Below are 23,765 nucleotides of genomic sequence, written 5' to 3'. Positions count from 1 at the left end.
GTAGTGATAGGAATCTCAGCCAAAAAGTTTGTTACATTTATCTCCTGAGATGACTTTGCAAAAGAATCAGGAAATTACATATCCTTAATCTCATACAAAATATTGTTTTTTAACTGTACCAGAAAATCTGAAGATATCTGCTACAGCATCTCATGGTTCAGTAAACAAACAGGTTTATCTCAGTTAGAACACAAAGGATCTCTGTCCTCTCGAGTTATCTTTCTGTCATTCTGTTTGCTGGCATTGCTGACTATGAATAATTAAAACTTTGACACTTGAAAGAAATGGCTCTGGGTTCAAATCTTCATTTTCAGCATTACTTCTCTGTTGCTGTTTAAAGACCCCTTGAGATCTGCTAGGAGAAGGACATAATAAGTTCCATGATCCAAGTTTTAGGAACTTATTTATAAAGGTAGGGCAACTCTTTTCTAGTTCTGACAGCTGTTCAATCTTGGGAATGTGAAAAAAAATAGCTAAGTCTAAGAAAAGGTCTTATAAAAAATAAAAAAGGCAATGGAAAGTATTATTATATAAAAGCTAGTAAGAAAAGAAATACAAATTACTAATATTAGCCTCCACCTTCACCTTCAAGCCTCAATGGACTTCGACTATTCTCATATTACTGCTGAATGAAAATTTCTTCACTTGAAAACACAATGATAATTTTCCTAATTCATCCTTAATTACTTTGTACTTCCTGAATTAAAGCACCTTAATTTGATTGCAAACAAAACTCTCTGATGTCCTACTTCAAAGACCTGCAAAATCTAAAGCATATTTAAGACATGTTTTCCCATGAGTTAAGAAGGATCTTATTATTAAAACATGTAGACACATAGGTGAAGAAATATCAACCATAATATTCTCCATGCACCTCATATTCAGAGATAAATGAATTAATATAATAGGAATTGAAGCTGACATCTGCTCTTGGAAGAAGCGTTAATTAGAATTTAGAGCTGCTAGTTGAATTCTAGCTACTATGGATTTAGAAAAGACTTTATCATAAGAGAAAACATGTTTCTATTCATCTTTCCCACAGAAGGAAAAAAAATTACAGCAAAACAGTTATTTAAATCAAACCTGAACACTGCAATTGTAAAGTCTTCCTATATTAAGAAATTTACTACCAATACTAAAAATAAGAGCTTCTATAGAGCTTTTCTTCATGAGGTAGGGTGAGTGATAATTACACTCTTTCACTGTGGCCATGAAGAATTACCTGAAACACACTTCCCTGAGCTTTATGCACAGCCTGAGATTTCCTAGTTTTTCTATAATTATTTTAAACAACATTCTGATTTTTAGCAGTGCCATGTCATTCAAAGAACCTTTGAAAAGTCAGTCATCAGTTTAATTCATTCAGCATCACTGATCAAGATCAAGAAGGAATTCCAGGCACACTCAACACATCCCTGATGCTATTTGCTTTGTTTATCAATGCATTTGTTTTAGACAGGTGTCTCTGAAGAGCAGCACAATGTACAGCTACTTCTTGAATGTGGGTATGTGAGGATACAGTAGTTACCTCTGAAAAGTAAACCATTATATGAAGATCTTGTAAGAATTTAAGAATATAACTTCATTCTCCTTTGTTCAGCTGTGTGGTAATACAGAGTTAATGCTGATTTCCTTTTACATGGCTTAATACTTAATACTATGTCAGGGGGTCTCTCCTGACATAGGATTTCATACCAAAATTAAAGTTTTAAAACCAACAATTTACCTCTCAGAGAAAGAAAAAGGTACTTATGCATTTTCATGAAACAATCAGAATACTAACTATTACTACATATATTTTTTCTCAATACAAGCATTGTGTTTAACCACATTCTATTAAGTGTTACTACATAAAACAGTGCATTTCTGAGTCAGCAATAAGTCAGTCTCATTAAAAGGTTTGTCAATGCTTCAAAGGTGCTTCAGTGGAGAGATTAATGAAATCACTTGGTAGGGAGATAGACAATTCTTTACAGAAATATCACAAACACCACAGTAATTTACTCACAACATTTCCAGCTGGGCTTGAGCACTGTAGAGCCACAGAGGGAGGTGAAGCAGCATTCAAGATCTGAGCTATGCTAAACACCCATACAAGGTTACAGTAAAAGTAAAAATACTCTTAAACTATCTAATCAAAAAGACATTTTAAAAGCTAAAAAAAAAACCCCTAACTGCTGTGGAATGCGAGATGTCCAATTATGTCAAATATTTAAGTGTATATATACATAAAATAGACACTAACATATACACAAAAATGGCTCCCAAACCCATTTGCATAAGGTTTTATGCAAACAATTGTTCGAACATCAACCATTTAGGCTTAGTTCACATCTATATCCTCCCAATGGGGCCTGAAGCTAGGTGGATTAAGTCCACAACTTCTTTCAGGTCTCTTTTCACATCTGTAGCTCTTTAAAAAATTCCTAGCATAAAACAGGACTAAGGCAAATTCACATTTTGGCAGAGCCTTAAAATTCCATGACGACACCATTCTAGAGAGAAAGAAAGAAAAGCAATTACTAACTATGGACAGTAGATTTAAGATTTTCAGAAAGGCCTAGAAAGATTTACATATTTAGTTTCTTCTGGGTCTGTACCAAACTAAGATTCACAGAGCTGTTTAGGCATTTAAAGATGTAGATAGAAGTCTAGTACTTATTTTTTTTCCTACAAAGCAAACATTTAATATCTTTCAAAAGAGAGCTGTGGTTATTCCTGCATCAAACCTCTTGGAAAATTCCCTACCTACATTTCTCTCAAGTAAACTTCCCAAGGTTGCAATGCTACTTCTAGTAAATGCTGTCAAAATTATTCGAGTGGTTCCATATGGAAAATAGACTATATAATTAATGTTGCATGAAAGCATATTTGCATTTGCAAACTATTGACAAAATCAAGGTGCTGAAAATCTGAACAGCTCAATCTATGCATTATGTATGCTCAGCACGAGAAACTAGGCAAGCTATGCTTTGTGTGCAAAACAAAAAGAAGTATAAGGCTCTGAATGTTTTGAGTGTTTGGGGCCACTTGACATTTTCAAATGAATGAGCCTATACTTAAAATTTTAGTTGTTTTGCTACTGAAATGCAATTTTCAAAGTGAATAAAAACTCTGTCTAGTGCTGAAGCAATCATAGCATTAATGTCCACTTAAAAAAAAAAGTCCTTAAAAATTCAGAATAACAGAATGACTCATGGATCTATGACATACAGTTCAACAGAGAAGCTGAAAAAAAATCTGTGTTTTCTTTACATATCTAAGAAAATTCACAAAATATTACACATTGTTATGACCTGAGGTAATAGTAATGTGAGGTGATAGTGATTCAAGTACTGAGAAAAACAGGCAAAAGATGAGCGCCCCAAAAAAAGCATCAAACTTTAATTGTGCCCCAATACTCACTCACTCAAATTACCAAGTTTGTTCTCACTATTCATTTCAAAGTGCACCCCAACAAATAGAAAGCTGCTGAGAACTGCTGAAACCATGGTGTTGGCAGGTGACATGCTCTTCCCATCCCATGCAGGATGGAGAGGAGCAGCGTAACAGACAAAATGCCAACAAGAGAAGCAGCCCATTTTTGTCATGGAAAGGGGAGGACAGAGGGCAGAAGCTGAAGGAAGACCATGGAAAATGCCTGAGGAATTAGACCATCAGCTCTAACTTCAGCCTTGAGGGGTTCCTGCTGTTTCTGCTGCAGAGGACTCCTACACTTCTGAGCAGCAGACACTGTCTCACTCACCTTCATTTCTTCTTAGGCAGGAGAAGCACAGGATTTGCCCATTCCCACTTTCTCTTTCAGTCATTGCCTTGGGACAGCAATGACTCCTGAGCCAGGAGCACCCACTCACTTCTCCCTGACAGAAGCCAAGAACCAATATCCCAGCTTGGCCACACACAGGCAGGGTTCAATCTTTCAGTGTTCCTGCTGAGTTTACTGTACTCTCACTTGCTTGTAAAGCAAACTGCAAATCCAAAATACTTTCTTCAAATTTGGGTCTGGAAAGTATTGAAAAGTATAAATGGTGCAATTATCTTAAAATAGATTTTCAGTAAAAGAAAGAGAAACTCATGGACTAAGATGTTTAATTTTTTCCATAATGAACTCAGTCGACTCATTTGAGCCTGGCCTTTAAAAATGAGGTGTGAGAAACTGTGACAAGGAAAATGGATATGTAAATAAAATTTTGGCTTAGCCCATGAGATGCAGAAAACTATAGTCATGCTGTAAGATGCCTTGGGATCACCAGACAGAAATTATTACCTGAAAATGGAGTGTTGGACAGAACACTGGTGTGTGTAAGAGGAAATTCAATGCTCAAAAACATTTCAGGATCAATACCTTCAAGAGTGCTCTATTCACCTGGAAGAAAGTGGTAGCTCAGACAGTGTCAATAAATTTCCTCACCAAATATGTCTTTTGTCTGTGAGAAGACATTCCTCAAGCTCGTATACATCGTGATACCATCAACATGAAAGTCAATGGCAATCAAAAGGTCACTGATAAGTTCTTAAATCAAAATCTTAAAAAACAATTAGCTTTTCTGTATTTGTTGCTTTTGTCTTCACTAAAGCTGCCCTCAATGACATAAATAACAAAACCAGTTTCAGTTGGCTCAGAAAGGTCCACTCTGTATAAATTGAAATACTACATCAAGTAAACACTTCTTACTGTAATTTTTTTTAAATTGCACCAATAAATGTGCAAAAAGCCTTCTACACTTCTAGCATTTTAGGACTACTTATCTCAAAGAACATCTAGTGCCTACTGGATGTCCTCAAAATGACCTTTATTTCTGAATTTTTCAGATATACTATGCATTTGACGGCAGCATCACAAGCACAAGAAGCATATATACATACTGCTCATGAGTCTAACCAGTAGTGTTAGAAGCACTCACAGGAGCAGAATAAAAATATCACCCAGTGCTTTCTCTTCATGACTTCTGAAAGACTGCTTTACTTACACTCAGCAGGGGATGATGAAGTCTTTTTCCTGATCGTGGTATGCTGCTGTGCATAACACTTTGGGGACTGGCTAAGAGGTGCTTACTGCTGGGCTAAAGGATTTTAATTTACTTAAAATTTGGGGCATAAAAGCCTTTTCCTTCTACTGCCATACATTTTATTGAATTCTAAAGTGCATATTAAAGTTCATGGCTATTAAAATGACTCATTGTAGATATTCATGGATATCTCCACAAAGGAGCACAAAACGATCTGTACCAAGTTTTTTGTATGGACCTCGGGGGGAAAAAAATTAATAGGTGCTACTACAATTTAATCTGACAGGGGAAAAATGCTTTGGCTTGAGGAGTTGTTTCTGAAGAACAGTGTGGCTCTCTTCTGAGAGGCACAGTTGGAAAGTCTCTATAGGGGAACATCAGTGGAACAGTCTGAGCAGTTTGTCTTTGTGGATCTCTCCACAAAGAGAGATAACTTGGCTCTGGATAGCACGTGGCAGTAATGCTTCCCAGACTCGGCATGCACCAAGTTACCTTGTGCCACCAAGGATGGGAACCACCACGAGATTTTGATGGTGGCCAGGACAGAAGATACCAGGAAATGGCTCCTCCCATTTCCTGCATCTAACATGATTCCTCAGTTTCAAAACCCAGTATGAGGAATAAGAGTCTCACAGTCAGTTTCTATATTTGGTTGACTTCTCGCTGCTGACCCACAGGGCTGGGAAGGAGCATAACGATAACCTTGAGCTAGTTCAAAAAATGGAGATTTCTTATCAACACTGCAGATCCCAATATCAAAATGCTTAGCACTGAAGTGGAAAGTTTTGTGGAGACAATTAACTCTGCTTGAAAGGTAAAGTTAAATCTCTGCTCTTATAAACTTCATAATGAATTCTGATACCAAATATAACAAAGTAGAAATTGTTGTCACTGGAGTTGGTGATTTTATCATGACTTTTACTGAGAGGACAGAGATTCACATTGATGCTGGATGCGATCAACTGGAACAGAGAGTGCAATGGTAATTGGAAGGAGAAAGTCAGAGGAAATATTTAGGGGTTGTAGTGATAAAAAAGGCATTTCTTTTCACTTAAAGGAGGAGACCAAGCACTCCTACCTACCACGTTCAAGAACATCAGTGGCTTCCTTCTAATTCCCATAAAGATTTTTAGCACAGCTTTGCTCTCACATGAATATTCTTGTCAAGTCCAACATAAGAATACAGTGGGACTCTCCTAAATTGATGCTTTGATACACTGTAGGATCTCAGCACATTGTTTCTGATGTCCAGAGATGCCAGGAGAACCCTTGGGGGTCTCGAAAATCCTGGAATGTTGCCAGAAGTGTCTGGTGGCTTGATTTTGATCCATCCACAGAAATAACAAGAGTTTGAGGACAAGAGAATCACTTTAGAGTAAAAGGTGTAAAAGGGACACATTTAGAGGGTGAAATATAGACTTTAAGGTTTTTGGGTACAGGGGGGTTATGGAGACAAGATGGAGGGATCAGGGCGTGTCTTGTCCTTCTTCTTTCTTCTTCTTGTCCTCCATCTCCTGTGGTGATGTTGGCACTTGGGGATTGGTTTATAGTGAAGGTGCACTTGCTAACATGGGTGAAAAGCATTGGGAAATAAAGGTAAATATCATGTACGTAGATATTAGTATAAAAAGACATGACCGCCCCGTGGGTGGTCAGAGAGTGCCTGTGACTGCTTGCAGATCAGACCTCTGTTGGGCAGACAGAAAATTTTGTAGATAAGAAATAATAAACAACCCGAAGATCGAAAAGCTGAAGAGTCCAGACTCGTCCTTTAAAACGCGTGCCACCCAAGAACCACCCTACCCGTGTCGGGCAGAGACAGACAGCCGAACCCGACAATACACAGCAAGTCAAAGAAGGCATTTAGTGAGTTGTGCTGCAGTAACTCAAGCAATGAGCACATAACATCTTGTCAAGTGACTGCCTTGCTACAATGGTTTGCAAGCCAGCATTTTTCACATGTCAATTGGAAATGGCTAAAAGGTGCTTTCACTGTTAGACCCTGTGTTATTTTAGATTAATCTACCATTTTATTAGAGCTACTGATACTTTCTGCCAGTAACATCATCTGTAATGCATGGGCACAAGGTCTCTTTATGAGCAGCTCATGACACAGGGGTCTCCCTCATCAGAACCTATTGTTCCTAACATTTGGAAATGGTACAAATCCCAAACCTTCATAGTCATCTTTCTAGAGTGACTTGACACCCAAACAGATTTCACTGCACCTCCACATTATTGCCCCTGCTCTGCTCTCCTCTTTCCTTTTAGGAACTCCAGCTACTCAGTTTGTCTCAGTAAGACAAATCCCCCACATTGTTTCCTTCATCAGAAGCTGTCATCTGGAAGACCCCCCCCCCAAAAGTCTGCACCTATCCAAGTAAAACTGAATAGCACAAGTCTAAATTATATTAGCCCTGCTTATGTGGCACTGTTATGTGGATGACATTCAAAAACCACATCATATGAAGTTTGCTGAAGGATGAGCAGAGAAGCTATGTGGCTTTATGTACTGATTCATAGCCAGATGTGCTTCCTTCTCACCACTGAAAACCCCACTGTGCCCTGTGTGTAGATTGGCCAGGGGTCAGAGTTTGCAGAGATCTCCTTGGCTATGCACATGCTGGGTACTGTGCTCATTGACTTGTTCCTTACACTTAACTTTCCAAGCAATTAAGTCCTTTCTCACCTTAATGTATTCAGAAAATGAAAAAGTCATGCTATGTTTTGGAGAAAGGACAATAATGTGAGTCTCAACAAACCATGAAAACCATGAAACAGCAGTGGAAAAAGAGAATTTGAAAGAAGTGATTTATTCATACTTCAGCCCTAAAAGCAATGTCAAAATATTTTAAAAGTCAAAATATTTTAAGTTCTATCTAGAAACCATGAGAACACCAGGTGAAATCTCTAAGCTTAGTAGGCATTTTGACTAAAAATCTAACCTTGCAAGTAGCTGGGACAACATAATGCAGTAGTTTATTTTTATAAGTAGTTTCCATGAAAAAAGAATGGAAAGCAGTACAAGTGGAAGGCTGTGAGACCTTGGACTGATTGCACAGTAAGGGCTAAGCCATGAAGTGAAACCTCGGGAGCTGCTGAATCTTGAAATGCTATAAAACCAAACAACTTCCATCAGGAGTAAATGTGATTGGTATTTTCCTGTAGTACATGGTGATTTGTTTTAAACAGTGATTGCTATCAATGCTGTTGGAATTGTACTCATTTTCTTCAGAGAGCTCACTTAAATAACTCTTAGCATCTACTGTTTGAACTTATTTGTATTCCAATAACATCCACCAGATTATTGACACTGTCCACCTACACAGGAGAAAAAATTGCCCTTTTTCAAAGAGTTTACATTCTGAGAGCAGCTGAATCTTGCAACATTGCAAAGAATATTTGATCTCAGAAATAATACACATCACTATGATTATCAGATCAGCACCTAAAACAGGATGCAATCAATCTTGGAAGGCCAGAAATTACTGAGTCAAGATAAAGGCTCAAGATACATTAACCAGTACATTCTAGAAAGGAAGCACAGATCTTCATTTTATTAAGACACTGAAACCTTTATAAATAAAGCTGGGATTTCAGCAATGCTGAAAATCAGTAGACAATGAGTTTCAAAGGGAACTGTCCATGTACTGCCTGCTGTCTCATTTGAAAATACCAGCCAAGAGCTGCAATTTTGTTTGGTTTAAAACATCATATCACCATGGGAAACAAACCCACTTACTTTTCATTCCAGGCAAAAATGAAGTGCAGGTGAGGGACCAAACAGGGTGGTAATGTGTACATTTGCAGGTGACTTGTGGGCATGAGCTGTGCTAATAAAGAAAGTGAAATTCAGAATGACACGACAGCAGGGAAGGCAAACTGGATCCTGAAGGATGTCAGTGATTGTGCAGCTTACAAGAAAACAGTCAGAAATGAGAGTCAGCTTTCATCCTCTCTGGAGGCAAGCAGGCAAGTCTCTGAACACCTTACCATCCACTTCTTTTTGTTGAGGGGACTTTTGGGTTTTATTTTCTGTGCTTTGCAGTTTTCCAAATCCATATTCCTTGCCTGCACATTGGTAATGCATAAATATGCTACTTACTCCCTCATGCGTTTCAGCTTGGTCTCAGCCATTGTGCTGTTGAGAGCTCTGAATCCCCGGGGCTCCCCTGGAGACACTCTGGTGACAGTCCTTGAGCCTACAAATCAATGCACAGACACACAACCTTATTCACCTTCATCCCCCCGAGCTCTATTGCAGAAGGGCAGTCAGAAGGAGGAAGACTATTCCTGCTTCTCACAAGGCAGTGCCACATTAATTAAAGATGAATTAGATTATTAAATGTACATTAAGGGCAACTCCTTTCTGAGGGACAAGTAGGTTTATAGCCTAAAGGCACCAGAACTGCAATAACAACGAATACACAAGGAATTACAACAGAAAGGAAAATCACTTCTTTTCTTCCATTTTCTTCCATTGTTTTTTTACTTATCCTTAAGAGCATGAACATTCTTCCTAACAGGCAAGTCTCTCCTTGAGCTTGATCATTACTGTAAACCAGAAGTATTTATCTTATGACATCAGTTTCTCCTTCAGATAAAGGTACTCTTTTTATGTAGGAAAATATATATATATAAACATTCCTGTATATGTAAATACATATATATGTGTAAGAAATTTATACATGCATAAACACACATGCCCACTCTTTCTGTTTGCAGGCCTTGTGAGCTGTTGCAATATTTCAGGACCTAGGGCTCACCTACCACTGAAGCCCTCGACCACAGGAACACAGAAGTGCTGAATCACAGAGGACTGTCAGGGTTATCAGCTCAAATATGCTGCAATTTCATGTAGTCATCCATCATACAAGTCTGTGGTTTTCCTAAGAAATTTATGTACTTTTTGCCCTGACTGTTTCCATTGAAAGACATTTCAAAGCCTTACTGGGAGCTAGTGGCTAAAATATCTTATTTCCTGATAAAATTTCTTTGTCAAGCAGTTCATGCTCATTTTCCTCCTGTGCCAGTCCTTTTCCTTGGCTTATGCAGTTTTTTCCTTCCCTTTTGCATACTCCTTTCAAGTCACTGTCATATTTCCTGAAAAATCCCTGTGCCAGGATTTCTTCTCCTGGGAAGCTGAGAAGACTCAGAGAAAAATGAAAACAATAATTATCTGATTGCTTCTCCTGTGTTTTGCTGCTTTGGAATGTGGTTTGGAGATTGTTTATGCAACATGTGAATTGTTTTTACTTAATGACCAATCACCATCCGGCTGTGTCGGGACTCTGGAAGAGGTCACAAGTTTTTCATTAGTATCTTGTTAAGCCTTCTGTAAGTATCCTTTCTCTATTCTTTAGTATAGTTTTAGTACAGCATTCTTTAATATAATATAATACATAAAATAATAAATTAGCCTTCTAAGAACATGGAGTCAGCTTCATCAAGTCCTCCTTGATCCTGGGGACTCAGCAAATACCACACCTTTCATTTCTTCATAATTGGAAAAAAATCCTATTCAGCTTTCAATTTGTTAAGCTGAACAAAGCAGCTATTTTAGCCTCTTCTTGCAAATTGTTTGGCACTAGGATTTCACTTCCCAAAAAAATGAGATGTATTAGGGTGTAAATGTGCGGGCTGTGCCACACAGGACCCAAGTTCTGACCAGGCACGGGAGGGCTTTGCATAGGGTAGGAGCAAGCCAAAAGTCAAACACGTTAACACAATGTCTTGTCTAACTGAGCACACACTCCCCTCCTACCAGGGGTTTTTAGCTTGGACTCAGCTGGGGTTTGGCTTAGTTTGGACTGCATTAACAGGGATCGCATGCAGCCAGAGGGAGCTTGCAGTTCCCCTCCCTCTATGAGCTGATATAGACATCCCCAGAGAACACCAAATGCTTTCCTGGAATGTGTAATCATGGCTCTCCCAACAGTTAAGCTCCTATGCCTGACATGATTCTAGACCCTGATCACATCCATCTGAATACTGAGATAAAACTTTCCATTGTGAATGATCCTACTGGATCACTCACAGTGAGCATCTGCTGGATTCAGAAGCTTGGAAGCACAGAAGAAATGGATTCCTGATTCTGTTAGCAGGATGGACAAACAATTGCACATTTAAAAACATTTTCATAGCTTATCTTACACCTAATGTCTAGGAGTTATCTGGTGCCCAAGTATTACAACTCAGGTACAGTTAATGTAGTTTAAAAGATGAAAAATGACAAGCGCAGTTCTTACTGGCAACCAATTATTTTGCCTATTAATGCAAAAAACATTTCCTGATTGTTTACTGTAACAGTGCACATGCATACCCATATGTTTTACATGGAGTCTGTAAGCATTCAACTCCTTCAGCAGCACTGGAAAATTGAGTTATCCTCAGGACAGCTCAGGAAATCCCAGGTGCTGTGCAAAGCAGTGCTTGTGACTTAGTGGGCTCCTCTCTCAGTTGGCACAGTATTAAGGTCCAGATGTAGGGCTTTAGTGCTTTGAAACCAATTAAAAATGGATGCCCTGAGCACCAGTGTCCTAAGGAAAATATAAACCTTGCAGTCTCTTAAAAAGGAGCACATTTAACCACAGGCACCAGATAAATTCTGGCATTACTATTATTACAGGATAGATCACTGTAGTAAGAGCTTGGCATATTCTTTCTGTGTAGTGAATTCAGTATATTTATTACTACAATATTTCCTTCTCCTCTGACATTTCATTATTAAAAACATTCTTCTTGTTTGTTTTGGTTTTTGGTTTTGTTTTGTTTTTTTTTTTCTCCCCTGGGATTTCTGGCTAGATAATTCAAATTTTGTCTACATTACACATTGGCAATTGGCCAAGAAAAACTTAGTCCCTTTGTGCAAACTCTATATCTTTCTCTCCATTTAATATGATTTTTTGGCTACTGCAAGGCAGCACAGACTGCATATTTTAGGATGCTGCAAAGGTGTGGTTCCTCATTAAAAAAAACGAGTTCTCAGTGAAGACTGCTAAGAGCTTGATACATTGTTGCTACAGCACACCTCAACAAATGTTGCTGGGGTGATTCATAGCCATTCCACTTCTACATCAAAGGTACTTTCTTAGAAGCAGTTACTTGATTAATAATGTATTTTGCACCCAGCTTCAGACAGTTTGTGTACCCACATATCAACACACAAGGAGGAACTATGCTTCTTCAAAAAGTTACCAGATAATTATTTGCATTTTTTTTATCTAAGATATCATTCTTGATCCATTAAACAAAATCAAATGAAACAACAAGAGCACTGTCTTTTCAAAACCAGGTATTGTGGTTTTCTAAATGGATTTCAATGTCTCCCAGTGTCTAACCCAGTATTGCAGAAACAACATAGGGCAAAGGGCAAAAGATCTTTGTACTCTCAGGTGATAGAGCACCAGTTGGAGGTTTGCACTGAGGATCTGTAGAGAAAGGAATTTATTCACAGGTGCATTATCTGGTAAGAGTTTTCATAAATTATGGTCCAAAGGCATTCCTACAAACATTCCTGCTAGTGACCAAAAAATAGGTGATACACACCTACTGCATCTCTTCATAAGCCATAATGTGTTGTGAAGCTGTTATCTCCACTGAATCACAAACTTCTGTTTGTATTTCAGATTTCTTTTCTTTACCTTTCACTTCTACACATGAGATCCTACAATGCCTTTTTGTACAAGATAGAAAAGATTAGAAACAGATGTGTTTTCCAGATTCATAAACAATACAAAGTGACGCAACAGCCCCTAACCTGCTCTCCCTTAATGCCAAGCAAATTTAGTAAATTTTAAAATGAGTTTTTCAAACTCCTTTATCTTCTAGAGTTTTTTTCTGGGATCTACCCAATTTTTCAATTTATCAGCACAGCCTATCTTATTTCAAACACACTCCACATCGACCTTTACAGACAACACAAAAGCAATTGTGTACCAGAAAAGCTCTTGTACTTGGAGTGATTCTGGGACCTCTTGAGGAGAAAACTCAGTTACCTCCCAAGTCCTTTCATAAACACTGAGGTTTATACTAAACAAATTCCATCTGTTGAAAAATAATTTATATTTATTGCATCTTTTTTATCACAGCCCTTGATGACAAAAAAAGTTTTAGTGTTCTTCTTCTTGGTTTTTCTCTAACAGCCACTTGAAATGACTCATAATCTTTTTGTAATACTTTAACAATGAAAGATGCTACAAGAAATTCTGTCCTGGCCAGATTCCTGCTTCCATTGCCCTATTATTGCCATGAAATCCACACTGTTTTCAGGAGTAGCCATTACAATTCTATTGCAGCTCTGTAGCCCAGCAATATGGTATTGCCACTGCCTGCCCCAGGCCACACACCTGAGTCTGCAAGGCTTCAGGCTTTGTCAGATCTTGGCTTGTCCTGACAGAAATTTTGACTCAAGTGCTTAAGCTATAGCAGCAGTTTTTTGAATTACTATGCAGTGGGCTGTTTTGTTTTATTTCCAGTTATTCTTGTAACATACAACCTGCTTTTTAAGATGGATTAGTAGTATTCTGTGTAGAAAGACATATTTATAACTAACTTAATTCAATTAATGTAGAGAAGTACAGGCCCGATACAACAGCAGATGCCTTGAAAAGTGGGAACAAAAGATGAGATGTAAAGGACTACAGGCATGGGATGTCAAGAAGGGAGGCTCTGACTCGCACTGGCAATGCCATGGGTAAAACCAATGTCCTAGTGGTTAGTGAAAGAAATGCAGACCTGGAAGGGGACACAACTAGCTTTAGGGTGAAAAAGACAGCAAGTATCTAACCTATGTAAATTGCACTATATACAGAAAATTTTGATGTAATGGGAATTTGGAGCCCAGTGAAGAATATGTAAGGTATAAATGAACATTAGCAAACACATAAAAATGACCCCAGCTGCAGGTTTATAGCTTGATTTTGGAAGAACTTAAAATAATGAAAGTTTAAACTTTCTAAGTGATACTGGGCATACAAAGATAAAAGGAAACCTGGAGATTTGTCTCTTATTATCATTACATATATTTCTTTGGAGAAAATCATACCTAATTACTGTCTAGTTTGAAAAAAGCCTGTAAGTTTCATCACAGACTGGTTGGAATTATTTTTAGTGATAAAAGTACAATTTATTCTTTAATATTACAATTTTTAAAAACTCGTATTCTTGTCCCTAATACTGAAGGGAAAAGATTAAGATAAGGGAGTTTCTAATACTAAGATTGTTTTTAAAACATCACTGTTTGTCTTAATATTCTTGTTTGTTCTCACCAACCTTCAAGGCAATTCCTCTCTTTAATTAAATGAAGGGATATTGAAGCACAGAGCAAAATTTTTTTCTTATTTCAACTTCTGCAAACCCATTGCAGACAGTGATGCTGCAAATGCATGAATGAGTGCAGAATATGGAGACAGGGGGTTCTCTGTGAGTGTGAAGAGAAACTGGATGTAAATGTTCCTTCCTTCAGTCCTGAGGGTCTCCTGGCATGGGACCCAGAAGGTGATCAGTGAAGGCGACCCAGAAGGTGACCTACAGGACTATGATGGCAACAGCTTTGATTACTCCCCTTCATCCTCCTTCTTTGGCTCTCTCTCCCATCTGCCCAGGCTCACAAGCAAGGGTGAACCAGAGCTCAGCACTGGAAGAACCTCTAGAAGCAGGACTTCCTAGGAGTCTCCTGTGTTGTGGTTTTAGATAATCCCAAGTCAGGTTTATCCCAACTGAATGAGTGCAAACAAAGCAGCTAAATGAGGCTGCAGCTGTCATGGGAGCCTTTGGGAACTCAGTTGGCCTTTCATGCAGCTCACACTCAGTCCCACCTGGTGGCTCTGAGGACAGTGACTGTGACAGCCACAGTAAATAGCCTTCTTTCACATCAGTTTTCTTTCTAGCTTTTAAGTAGACCACAATGACCCAGGTTTTCCAACTGTAAATCTATAGACAATATTTTGCCAGAGATTTTAGGATTAAATTACAGACTTAAATTCTCACTGTTTTCTTTGTATCTGTAATGAGATACTGTTCCATAAATTATTATCCAAACCTTTATCATAATTTTTAAAATATTAAATATTTTAATTCATTTTCTCTTATTGTAACCAGGATTAATAACTATAAAATAGCTTACACATCTTCAAATATTTTCCTCTGGAGAGAAAATGACAGTAGCCAAGTTTTTAGAAGTTTTTTTTATAACATTCTATACTTCTGACTATCATGCTTTATGGTTTTATTATTTTCAACAGAAGCACTTAACTATTTATGCCTTTTCTTTTGGCATAGTTTTACTTCTTTGCAGTAGATTAAGGAAGTAATTTTCAAAGGGACCACATTTTTTGAGTTATTTTGTTGCAAAATGGAAATAGTTGGACAGTGATGCAAATAGACTGCTAATAACTGCTGCTATCTAAAGAAGATATATCATCTTACCCAATGAGCTGCTATTCAGGACACTCTCCAAATACTCAACCATTGCCTCCATATCACTGTCCTGTGAATAAAAGAAATAGGAACAGCATTAGTGTGAGCACAAACCTAAACACAAACACCATGTCCCAGAGGTACCATCCCACAAATATAGAGGATATCACATCAGTAAGTGTCAAGACTAAACTATAAAGAAGTTACATTGCTCAGGACATTTTCTATATCTTCTTCTCCTAAAACATCAGGCTTTGGAATTATGCAATAACCAAACAACAATTTAAGTCAGATTCCTTGCAGAAAACGAGTGTTTACAACAACTGTGCATGGAATTTAAAGGAGATATATTTACTGTGGAGGGTGGTGTGCAGTCTCTGAAAATATACCAGCATTTTATCATCAGTTAGTTCTGGAATATCTAAAACAATATTACATTGAAAAAGGCAAGTTTATACTTTTTAACTATGCCAAAATCTTTATGCATATGATAGCTGCCCACAGCAAATTAATACTTATCTTTCATGTAATTGCATCTACTTACATGTCTAGTAACAACAACTAATTAAAAATTTTTTAATTAAGAAGAGATTTTAACATTTTTATATTTCAAGTATCCTGCTACCAAACAGATGGCTGACAGTTTTGCCATGATGTCATTCATGTGAAATGCTGTTTGTGTACACAAATGAAATTTAAAGCTCTAGCCACTAAACAGTGATTGTTGTCCAGGAAGAACATCACAATTTTATGAAAGTCCAAGAAAAATTTGGACTCTGAGTGTGCAGAAGCTGCTGCCATATCACATTTAAAAACACAGCATTTATTGACTATTTAAAACTGACAGTCAAAATCTTGACCTTGCTAGAAAATATGTCAAAAATTCGTATTTTTTAAAAATATGTCAAAAATACGTATTTTTAAAAAATAGTCAGCACTCTATGCCTTTAAGATTGAAAACAATGGAATAAAAACAAACACTATTGACCTCCATTTCTATGAGGTTTTATATATATATTTATATACCTGTTTTATATTCTTCTGTGATCTTACTAAAATGCCCATTCTAAATCTCTCAACTTAGGAACAGCCAGTACACCTAAATAAGACAGCAATAATTGTTGGCAATGACTTCCAGCTGGTTAGGGACCTTCTGGTGCAAGTGGGAGCTGTTATGGATGAGCATAAACTAACTATTCTTCACCCCAAGTTGTTTCATGGGCTTCTATTTGAAACAGGCTCTGCTACTCTGGCTGAGGTTTGCAAGGCAGGAATCAGGTTCTTGCTTGGCCATTACAACAGGTAACCCACAAGCTCATAGGCTCAAAGGAGCCTCTTTGCCCATTTGGAGCAGCCTGTGGGGTCCAGATTGGATCAAGTCAGCACGAGGGTTTCCAGTTCTGTGGCCAGGAAATGCCAGGGAATGCATTCATTATGTTAATATACACAGTACATACTGAATATTGAATTAAGACAGTATTACAGATGTAATTTCTCTGTACTTCTAAAAAGAAAAAAGAACCATTGGGACTTCATTAAAAAGATTTCATTAAATCTTTTTCATTCAAAATGAAAAAGTTGTATTGATTTTCTGTTAATATTACTTTGTAATTATTTTTATTTTCATTATCACTAACAGTTAACCACAAATCTTCAGACAGAGGCAAAACATAGTAAATAACCATATAAAACACTATATTTATATGGTTATAAAAACACTTTAATAAAAACTTTTAAAATCATTTTTATGGGATAAAGCCTGTAATTCCCAAACCTTTGACTTCTCTCAACAGGACATCATATTTACTCCAATTATAACAACAAAACTGGTTTCTTCTTTTTATGCTGTAAGGCAAAAGATGTATTTTCAACTCTTCATCACTCCTATCTTTTCCCCTCTTGGGTTCAGCACTGGAAGAGGATTTAGCTGTTTCATTTAATCTATTTCTTTAATCTTTCTTTCTCTCTTTCTTTTTCTTTTTTTTTTTTTTTTCAGAGAAAGCAAAGCCCTACAGAAGGGACAAGGGACTGTGACGGATGCCCAGAAGAGAGGCACTCCCATGCACAAGGGCCAGTGTGGGTGAATGCTTGCACATTCCAGATTCAGAACAAATAACCCCACTTCTAACAGCCATAAACCTGCCAAAACATGTGTTAGGAATCCAGGGGAGCATCTTAGGGGTCACAGCACACAGACCACTCAGAGCTGCTCGAGCTATGATAATTTATGTCAGCTGATTGTCTGGCTTGACAATCTCAGAAGCAACTTGGAATTTGAAAATAGGAACCTACTGCATCACAGTAGTAGACTTTGTCATAGTGAAGAGGGTGAATTTGTTATTATGGTCACTGAGAAAAACCACTAAGAGCATGGGGATGAACTGCAGCAAAGAGCATCCACCAGCATCTCAGCTAAATCAAAGCCAGTGGAAGCTTCACTACACACTAACTTTTCAAGATGAAACCTCTGTTTAAGAATCACACATTAAAATGCTCTTAAAAACAGTTTGTCATTATTTTTTATGATTTCCCTCTAATTAGAAACTGGTTCCCCTATTAAAAAAAACATGTGGAAAAGAACCACTGGCTTGAAGAGGTGGAGGTCTGGAAAAGTGGCAAATTGCTGCTTGAAATCTGTCAATGTGCATTTCTGCTCCAAAAGAAAGGAAAAAAGGACACTAAACTCCAGTGCTGAAAAATGTGTCTGAAATCAGATTGGCTGTACCAACATGAGAAAAAAAAGCTGTCTCAGCTCCCACCCCAAACCTTTAAAATTAAAAGTGTTTCAGTGCCTAACTCTACCTTCCTAGGCAGTCTTACATCCCACACGAGGCTGCTACTTCTCAGTCTGTCTTGACATCTGTGGGAGCCTATATTAGGCTTGAATAAATAGCTCACATCCCTTTCTACATCTTGCACCTTAATATGTTGTTCATAAAGATGACTTTTCTGACCCCATGCTACTGCATGAACATTGGAAATTTTTTTAATTCTTGTTTGAAATAATGGGGTCACCAGAGAGCACCACTAGGTGCAGCATTTTTGCCCTCTCTGCACAGAAGTAACTAGTAAAGCAATCTTGGGACTGGAAATTTAAGAGATTTGCAGAAATTACCTTACTAGCCCTTACTGTGTTGCAGTGGAATGTCTTTTTAGCATAAAGCTCCAAAAGCTTGGTTTAAGGTATCTATGAAGAAAGGGTTTAAGGGTATGAATACCATCATAGAAACAGAAGTAGGAGTTTTGGTATTAAGTAAATGACTGCAGAAGCAAACCTTTGCTATTCTGGTAGGATTTGAAACTTATTATTAATACTGAGCATGATCCCACCTACTTTGAGTAGGATTCATCTCACATAATCATTGATATCCAAAGGAAGATGTTGTGTGCATGTTAATAACTCTAAATCCCTTTATAATCACCAAAGAGGGATCTCTCTGTGTATTCCATCCAACCTGCATTAGATGTTTACTCCCTAATAATGCTTGCTTACTTCCCCTCACGCCTTTCTGTTTGTTGAGTTCAGACAAAGGTGTTCAGATTTGCACAGGTATGTTCAGTCTGCTTTCACCTCTAATTTACTGTAGAATTTTTCACTTGAGAAAGCAAAAATTGCCTATTTTCACTTCCCAAAAAATAGAAAAGGTAATTGTGTCAATAGCCAGAAACACACTTATTGAATATCTTCAGGTGACAGAGACAATGGGGTGCCAGTGGGATGGCTCTTCCAGCCCACCATGCTGATTCTTATTATGGGATTTTTAGTCAGTCCAACATGAGAGAATGTTGCAGCTCACATCTGAATGCCAACACCTAACTTATTCTGCATTACTGAGAAATCTAATTTTGTCTTCTGCCCTTCATTAATTCTAAGCAGCAGTCTGCCTGTTCAAAACCACTACTGATTGACACTTAATGATACCATCAATGAAAGTTGAATGAAAATTTCAAAAGGCATTCTAAAAAAGAAAAAATGTCTCAGAGTCTGATGAAAATGAGCAGTAATTTTGTTTTCAAGAGTACCTTGTGGTAGACTTTCTGGGCAATGTATAACTTGTATATACATTGTAAAACTTTGTATATCTATGTGTTGTGGGTAAGCATAAATGCAGCAAACTTTAAAAAAGTATTGTCTAAGATAATCCACTGTTTTACAATTGAATAAAAATTTCTTTACTATAGCACAATCTGCTCCTGAATTTTAAGGCATCCTGTGAGTTTAATTTGAAAGTTAGGGGGACATGTCTAGATTGAATGGAGCTGTTTCTGAGTAAACTTCAAGTTCTACTTGTGGGACAATTTCAGGATCCCCTGCTACTGTGGTAGAAGTAGAGTTCTGATGCCAGAACTCTCACACATTATTTTTGCTTTAAAAACTACATCTCAAAGAAGCTATTAGTTCAAATTTTTCAAAAACCACAAGTTATTTATAATTTAGTGAAGAGTATTAGTCTTCTTGTCTGGTTCCCTGGAATGCAGAAGACATCAGACCCTGTTCTGCAGACATTGCAGTTACTGTTCCTAGGCAGAACTAGATAGTACCATTCAGAGGCACTGCAGGCCATGATTGAAACTGGAGGCCATGAGAGAAATTGATAGTTCCTGAATGCCTTGGGAAGATCCATTTTCAGAACTGCCTCAGGCACTTAAGTTTATTGATTTCACTGAGACTTGATCACTGGAGACAAGATTCATCTCAGCTCATTCTGATCAGATCTAAATGAGGTGCCTTTTGCAATAATCTTCAACCTTCACACTGCAATCCCTGACTTTCTTGTGGCAGCCTTAAATGATAAAGCTACTTTAAGCCTTTCAGCAATAAGTTTTCTCTTCACTGACACTTTCAGTGAGGTGGAAAAGTCTACAGATTTGCTGAACAAGTCTTGCAGCTGTTTAGGCTCATCATTCATCACACTGTCCTAGAAAATATGTCTATGCAGGAACTAGAGATGACTATCTTTGCTTGGGAATTAGAGCTGGAACTTAGATCTTATGCTTGAAGTATATCTTCAGTTTTAATTTAATTTAAATCACAGCTGGCATTTGAGAGGATCTCACTCTGAGTGTTTTAGAGTCACAAGAATGGTTTCTGGCAATGATCTATCTTAAGGCATTCATGGGAGTATTACCTTTAATCTTGAAGGAATGCAAAATTCTTTCTCATCAATACCTTATAATACACATATAATTAATTCATGGTATTGATATACACACACACTTCTAAAAAAAATCAGCAATGTCAGTAGGACTAATTCTGGTAAGGAACACAGTTTTCTCATGGAAAATGTTCATCAAGTGTATACAGGGTTCTCAAAGGTCACATTTACCTGGTGATTTGTCCTAGAGACTGTCCATGACAATTCTGCATCTTCCTCCTCTTCACTGTCTTCTGAACAGGATTCAAACTCATCTTTATAATATTCTTCTGCAATTTCTGGGTCTTCAGGGATCTCTAAAGGCAATTATGAGTTTATAGCATATATAGAGAAAGAAAGAATGATCTGAAAAAGATATAACTGAACTTTATAGCACCAGTGTTATGTCAATAGCGATGCATTCTGTAATTGAAAGCAAAGGATAGGTTCTCAGAGTAAAATGTCTTCAGTGATATGGTAAGCAGTGTTAAAGCTGTCTCTGGCAAAGTGCAAATCATCATCATGTGTGAATTAATGAACCTAAGGGATCTATATTGATATTACACTGAAATCTCTAAAATATACAATAAATCAGGCTGGAAGTAACCTTATGGCATCATTAAGTCAAAGCAAGGCCAGTTTTGAAATTAACCCAGCTTTTGTGAGCGGAAATTATAACTCAGTTTTGTCTTCTCTAACACACATAACTTGTGGTGAATACAACTGCTAAGCTAAATGGAAAATAATATATATCAGGTACATGTTTAAAAGATATGAGAAATTAAATCTACATATTTTCCCAAACTTTCTTGAAGAAAAACTACAATAAAATAAAAGAAACTAGTATAAAATCAAGCTATGCCTACTTGGGTGTCATGCCCTCTCAATTTATTACCATCACAAGTTTTAGTAATAGCAGTGAGTGCAATATTAATGTAGCCAGTGAGCCCATGAAGTACAATAATTGGTACTAAAACTCAACACATTCATCACAGTTTGAAAGACACTCCAGCCACTCTGCACTGGGTGAAATCCTTTGGCATCCCAGACTCTGTACAAAAGAATTAGTGAAACAGCTTGAAGTCTGATTGCATTTCCTTCACGGGGATATTACTACAAGAAATGTTAGTTAAAGACAAAAAATATTTAATGTTCAGCTGTCATAAACCATCACTGTCATTGTCATAATTTTAGCTAATGCTGATTTCAACCACTCTTCTCAATTAAGCCCCTTTAGAGAAATAAGAACTATCTTCTATTTTACTGCATTTAAATATAGTTCAAACAACATGACATAAAAATTATTAATCGATTTTTAAATTGTTTTACATGGATAAAAACCCAAAAGGATTCAAACAGGGGAATGCAATTAAAATCCATATAAAAAACATTTGAGTTTGGGCAGGAGAAATAATTCTAATCTTTAAGGTGAAAGAAAGAGAACTCAGAAAAAATAGTGTAGCTATCTGCAGCATTAGATGGTTAAGCTCTCCTGTGGAGATATAAGGTCTACTATCTATTGTCTCCAAAGTAATTTCAAAAATACTTCCTTTCTTTATAAACCCGATTTAGGTCCAAAAGGGTGACACATTTTTACACAGACTTCTGTTTTAAGATATTAATGGAAGCTGCATAAAAGCCCCATGCTCCATTGTCACAATTTCTAATCCTAATCCTTCCTGTTTCTATTTTTCACCTTTCTTAGTTTGAAAAAAACAGTCAAATAAACAACTAATCAATACCTGAGTTTCCAGAAGATCACCCCCAATGCAAAAATATTTTCTCACAAAGAGAGCATTTATTTAATTGCTTGAGTTTACAAACTGCCATTTGACAGAAAGTCCAGCACTTTATTAAAAAGAGAATCTTGAATATCATCCATTCTATGTGGAAAGAACACCTCAAAATTAAGATACATCTCCTTTTCCACATGAGGTGATCAATTTTTCTTTCTTGCAGAGAGGCTGTCATCCCAGTGATTAGGATAATTTTATTAGGTTCATCTGCATTCTGTCTATGTGCATTCACATACATATAAAACAGCCCATTTATTATGTTGTAATACAAGCATCAGACTATGCTGGTGTTTTCTGAGTCATCTCCTCCCACATTCTGCATTTGTTTATTGCTGTACTAAAAAATGCAAGCCTCCCCTTTCCAACCAAACAAGGTATCAAAATCAGCCTTTTTACTCATCACTGTAACTTTAAAATGTCTGCTCTGGCTGCTGTAAACTCTATACTTTGTGAGCAGCCCATGACCACAGAAAACTGGTGATGCCCCAGAACTATGCAGAGAGGCTGGCAGTGGCTTTATTCCACTTCCATGACAGCCTTTGCATCCTTGTTGGAATTATTCACCTCACCATTTGTGAAATTGACAGCTGTTCGTAGACAGTCAGTTAATCCAAGCTTAGTAATACAATTTGAAATGCTAGTTCAGATGCTGGAGATGTCCCAGGGTGTACAAGTTTACTGGCCCCAATTCAGAAACCAATTCCAAGTGGCTTTTCTGAAAGAAGACAGCATGTCCAGTGCAGGGGAATTTAGTATTTACCTAATCAAAGTTCTTAAAACTTTTTTGTTTTATGACTGACATCTTGAAAGAAGGAGCCTTCAAAGCATTTACACATTTATTTAAACTGTTTCCATACAACAATTCTTTGAATCTTACCAAAGTAGAGCCAGCTCCCAGTCCTCCATGTATTATAGATGCACAAGACATCTCTGGTTCTCTGCAGAATTAGCTGAGTACAGAACAGCTTATTGAGCTGAGACCCAGGATCAGACCAATTTCAAGAACAGATCAGGTGGATTTGGCACAGCAGACACCATAAATCAGCCTGGCAAGCTGTACCTGTGCTGGCCTAGTGCAGATAGCTTGAGTGAGTTGGTATTTTCAGCTCAGGGCAGGCACTGTCAGGGGAGTTCAGGCCCCACAAGCTTCCATTTCCATGTCTGCAGTTCATCCTCTAGAATATTTGCCACCTGAGTCATCCCATAATTCCATGTAATCCACATACACCTCCAATTTCCACAAACCAGGTGACAAAAGACTGGTTACTGCTCCCATTCCTAAACATTACTAGTAAAGTTGCACACTTAGTAACGTAATGCAGAAGAAAATTCTTTGGTTTGTGCTTTCAGAGAAGTATTTTTAATAAAAATGCTGCTCTTTGGTCTAGGCTGTTTGACCACTGAAA

The 23,765-nt window shown here is 37.5% G+C and overlaps 1 protein-coding gene across 8 annotated transcripts in view; it reads right to left on the bottom strand.

The window, feature by feature from the left end:
- NEK11 (NIMA related kinase 11) overlaps positions 1 to 23,765 on the bottom strand; it is an 83,763-nt gene that overhangs the window by 5,733 nt on the left and 54,265 nt on the right. For all 8 annotated transcript variants that reach the window (XR_004979780.2, XM_036378897.2, XM_036378901.2 and 5 more), the window contains 3 exons: positions 20,756 to 20,880; positions 15,438 to 15,498; positions 9,115 to 9,211 (listed from right to left, as the gene is read on the bottom strand). Coding sequence is in view for 7 of the 8 variants with exons in the window: in XM_036378897.2 (XP_036234790.1) it covers positions 9,115 to 9,211; positions 15,438 to 15,498; positions 20,756 to 20,880 (283 nt within the window). In the remaining variant the exon portion in view is untranslated. The remainder of the gene's footprint in view (positions 1 to 9,114; positions 9,212 to 15,437; positions 15,499 to 20,755; positions 20,881 to 23,765) is intronic.

Source organism: Molothrus ater, chromosome 1 (genome assembly GCF_012460135.2).
Source record: "Molothrus ater isolate BHLD 08-10-18 breed brown headed cowbird chromosome 1, BPBGC_Mater_1.1, whole genome shotgun sequence".
Lineage (NCBI taxonomy): Eukaryota > Metazoa > Chordata > Aves > Passeriformes > Icteridae > Molothrus > Molothrus ater.
Note: the sequence above shows the minus strand (reverse complement) of the source record. Positions and strands in the feature narration are given on the sequence as shown.